The following is a 4330-nucleotide window of genomic DNA, read 5'->3' as shown; positions in this document are numbered from 1 at the left end:
TCTCTCTCTCTCTCTCTATCTCTCTCTCTCTCTTTATCTCTCTCTCTCTCTTTATCTCTCTCTCTCTCTCTTTATCTCTCTCTTTCTTTATCTCTCTCTCTCTTTATCTCTCTCTCTCTCTTTATCTCTCTCTCTCTCTCTCTTTATCTCTCTCTCTCTCTCTCTGTGATATATATGCTTCTATCTACTCAGAGTTGTGTATATGTGTATAGACACTTCTACGAAAAAAGAGATTGGCTGTATGTAATGCAGGGGGGTGTATAGAAGATCAGAATGAATAGGTACATGATGAGCCGGGGTGTTTTGCTTACGAAAGAACAAAGGGAAGGAAGACTCAGTACTGTGTCGCGTCTATAGCATTCTTGTTCACATAGAGATAGGTAGGTAGATAAGAGAGACACATACCTAGTCAATTGCGTGCTCCTCCTCTTTCTCTTGACGTAAGAAGATTCTGATCTTGTTTTTCTTTCGTGTCCTTCTTTGTATCTTCTCGCTTCTTTATCGTAGCTCGACTCATCTTTGGAGTTCTTTCTTTCTTTTTTTCTTTCGGTCGTTCTTTCGCACTCTTTCTTCCTTTCTTTCTTTTCTGTCTCCTTGTCTCTTATGTTTCTCTTCTCTCTTTCTGCCATTCATTCTCTGCATCTTTTCTCTGTGTGGACTTCCGCGCTGTGTATGTTCTTCTTTTTCTTCTTTTTCTTCTCTCCAGGTTTGTCCCTTGTGTCTTCGAGATTTCCAGGAGACTGCGTCAAGAAGCTCGAAGAACCCCACACAAGAAGAAGAAAGAGAAGAAGAAGAAGCAAGACGAAGAGGAGAAAGAAGAAGATTACATGAAGATGACCATAACGGCGACGTCATAACTGCGTCTTCCTCTTCTTCTTTTCATTTTCCTCCACTCGATTTTCTTGCGATGCCTACGAGGTCTTCTTCTCCTTTCTCTTCTTCTTCTTCCTCTCGTCGTCCCTCTCATGCGCCTTCTGCGTTTGCTCCTCCTGCCGTCCAAGAATCTCCCTCGCAGGGGAGAGAAGAAGAAGAAGAGATTCGGATACACCTAAGAAGAGCGAGCGGAGTAGGGCCTCCTCTTTCTCCTCCTCTTTTTTACTCTTACGTGCAGCGTCAGCATCACCAGGAAGCTCCTCGTCGTTTTTCTCTTTCACCTCTTCATACTCAAGCACCTCCAGTGGTCGAGAGAACAAGGAGAAGACGAAGAGAAGAAGAGAAAGGAGTAGATCCAATATGGTCGCTAGGATGCCTCCTTCCTCTCCCTTCTATAGATCGCGCCATCGAAGGAGATGAGGTGTCTTCTTCTTCTTTTTGTGGAGGAGGAGGAGCAGGTGAGAGAAGAGGTGTAGAACGACGAGTTTCAGAAGAGAGAGAGGAGAGGAGAGGCCGCGGGGCGTCGTCTCTTTTAGGCGATCGAGAGGAAGCATGACGAGTCGAGCCGCAGCGTGAGAAGAAGAGAGAAGAAGAAGAAGGTGAATGAAGTAGAGGATAGAGAAGAAGAAAATTATAGGGGGAGGAGAGAGAACAAGAAGAAGAATAGGAGAACAATGAATGGTAAGAAGAAAAAGAAGAAGAAAGAGGAGAAGTTTCTGTTGAACAGAGTTAGGCGGGTGACTAGATTTCGCAGTGCATCTGTCTGCATGTACAGTTCGGCAGAAGATATAATGCTTTTGCGTCGTCTTTTCTTCCTTTTCTCTTTGGAGTGTCTTCCATCTTCTTGCACTCTCAAAGGATCAGAAGAGAAGAGAAGGGAAAACTCGAAGACACAAAGAGAGAGAGAGACAGAAGAGAACAGCAGCAGTGGGGGGATTGTAGACAACTTCCAAGGACGTTCTTCTCTTCTCAACAGAAGGAGAGAAAGTTTCTCTCCTTTTTCTTCTTCTTCTTCTTGGTCGTATTTCTTCTTCGAATCGACATACTGGGTTGTCATGAGGAAGAAAAAGAAGGAGAAAGAGGTGTCTGTCTTTCCAGTCTGAACCTACGCCACCCCCACCACTACTACTACTACTATTACGACTATTAGTATGACTACTCTAGCTTCCTAGCTGCCCGTGATACAAACGAAACATGTCGGTCACTCACTGTCACCCTACTTTCTTTCTCACACTCTCTTTCTTTCTCACTCTTTCTTTCTTTCTCACTCTTTCTTTCTCTAAAGAAAGAAAGACTTCAATGGCCGTGGTAGTAGTTGGTTGGTCTACGTATCTTCCACCATTCATACCAGTCAGCAGATGTTCTTTTCTTTTTCAGAAGAAGCGGCTGTAATTCTTTTGTTTTCTCTGACACCTGTGGAAAGGAAGGGAGAAGAGGAGGATAAGAGGTGGAGACGAGACAACAGAAGAGAAGAAAAGAATAGAAGAAGAAGAAAGTGCTTTTGCTCAGGATGCTTTCCCAACAAGTCAAGGGGGTGAAGGAAAGTGATCGAAAAGAAGAAGAAGAAATTTTCGAAGGAGTGTCTCTCCTGAACTTCCGATGCAGCTTTTAAGGTGTGGTGACGCCGCGCGAGAGAGAAGTAGCCTTCCCATCAGGTCGCCTGTAGCTATTCTCGTCATTAAGATAGAATAAAGAAAGAAGGAAAGAAAGAAAGACAAAACAGAGAAGAGAGCGAGGTTGAAGCAGAGAGGAAAGAGGAAGGGATCAAGCAAGCAGGTGTGAAGAGAGACATCGACAAAGAGAGAGAGAGAGATAAATAGACGGATAGATGAAAGACAGGTAGATAGAACAGGATGGGTCTCGTTTTCTGTCTTGTCCTCTCTTCAGTGTTTCTGTGGGGAGAAGAAAGAAAGTCTGTTTCTTCTTTCTTTCTTTCTTCTCATTTTCTTCTTTGGAGTGGTATCTATCTTTCTTTTTCTTAAGTGATGGAGTGAGAAGGAGAGAGAGATGATATGCTTGTAGAGTCGTGAGTGAGAAGGGTCTTCTCTTCTTTCATTCGTCATGTGATACGAAGAAAGACGAAAGAAGAAGAAGAAAGGAAAGGTCTGTCGTGACGGGAAAAGAATGACGAATTCAACCTGGAGAATCGATGGTCTCGACGGGTTCCCAGCATCGTCGTCGTCATCTTCAGTTGAATCGATTGTATCGACATCACCGAGGGGAAGTTAACTGATCTATCATCGACACTCCCCCAAGTCATCCTCATTTTCATGACAGTCGGTTCTTTTACTTATTTCCCTGCTAGCAGACAAGTTCTTTGAGTCGATTCTATTGAGATATCTAGTATTCTTATGTTCTTTTTTCCGAGATAATGAATGCATGCAACCTTCTCGATCTGTCTGTCTATGTGTCTCTCTTCGGTGTCCAAGCTAAGAAATCGAGGGAAGAGATCTATTCCTTCTCTCCTCTCTTCTTTTTTCTTTCTCTTCCTATCTCTCTTTGCATCGAGAGATACACACTCCGACTGGGTTGTCTCGCCAGCCTTCTTTTCCAGTCTCTACCCTCTTCGTTGAAGATTTCTTATCAACGAAGAAGAAGACAAAGAAAACCGAGAAGAGCTCTCGTCCGTGTCTGCAATGTGGGGTGCTTTCAAAGAAAGAAGAAAGATAGAAAGAAAGAAGACAGAAGAGAAGACGATTGACGACGAGAATGACACGGAGGAGAAGAAGAAGAGGTTCTGAAGTTGCCCGAAGAAGCGAGAGGACCTCTTTCTTCAGGGAGAGAGAGAGAAAGAGATCTACAGAAAGGACGTTCCCGTGAGGCAGGGAGAGAGGGTGATAACAACAATAGATGAAGGAAGAAGAAGATTTAGAGAGGAGTGGGAAAGACATAAAAGAGAGGCAGAGAGGATCGGCAATCGATTCTCATTCGAGGGATGGATCATGACGTACTGATAAATCTGTATGTAGGTAGATTTGTATTAACATATGTGTATCGATTAGTATAGGGGTGTGTGTCTCTATCTTTTAAAGGAGGAGATGAAGAGAGAAGAAGCTGGTCTCCCATTTGATGCGAGAGGTCTTTAAGCTGTAGTCATTCTCAGAAAGGTTTTCTTAGGAAAGGAAGGCTCGAGGAGAGTCTGCTCTCTTCGGATGGATCGTAATGAAAGGTTACCTCCTCCTGTATACATTCGTCTTCGTCTTCTTTCATTTCTTTGTACCGGGAGATCTCTCTCTTCGTCTCTCTCATTCAGCACAGAGTTTTATATACATTTATATACATACACATGCAGATTATCTGTCTAACGCAAGTGTATGATCTATATACACCTCACCTGAATAGAGTCTAAAGGTATCGTCCGGGCCTGTATGTAGTTCTTCTGGGAAAGTGCGAGAAGAAGAAGAAGACATGAACGAGGAAGTCTGGTAGTGAAGCTTCTTTCTTTTCTTCTTTTCTT

General features: G+C 43.4%; 1 protein-coding gene across 1 annotated transcript; it reads left to right on the top strand.

Moving 5' to 3' along the window:
• Positions 1 to 706: 706 nt before the first annotated feature.
• CSUI_003023 (uncharacterized protein) lies at positions 707 to 4315 on the top strand. The gene has a single exon (XM_068063221.1). The coding sequence runs from the start codon at positions 908 to 910 to the stop codon at positions 1427 to 1429; it is 522 nt and encodes a 173-aa protein (XP_067924803.1). The 5' UTR covers positions 707 to 907; the 3' UTR covers positions 1430 to 4315.
• Positions 4316 to 4330: the final 15 nt, after the last annotated feature.

Source organism: Cystoisospora suis (genome assembly GCF_002600585.1).
Source record: "Cystoisospora suis strain Wien I chromosome Unknown contig_1284, whole genome shotgun sequence".
Classification (NCBI taxonomy): Eukaryota; Apicomplexa; class Conoidasida; order Eucoccidiorida; family Sarcocystidae; genus Cystoisospora; species Cystoisospora suis.
The sequence above is the reverse complement of the archived record's forward strand: the minus strand, read 5'-3'. Positions and strand labels throughout refer to the sequence as shown.

Coding starts and splice junctions, on each gene's coding strand:
- CSUI_003023 (XM_068063221.1), top strand. CDS start 908: ATGCCTACGAGGTCTTCTTCTCCTTTCTCTTCTTCTTCTTCCTCTCGT.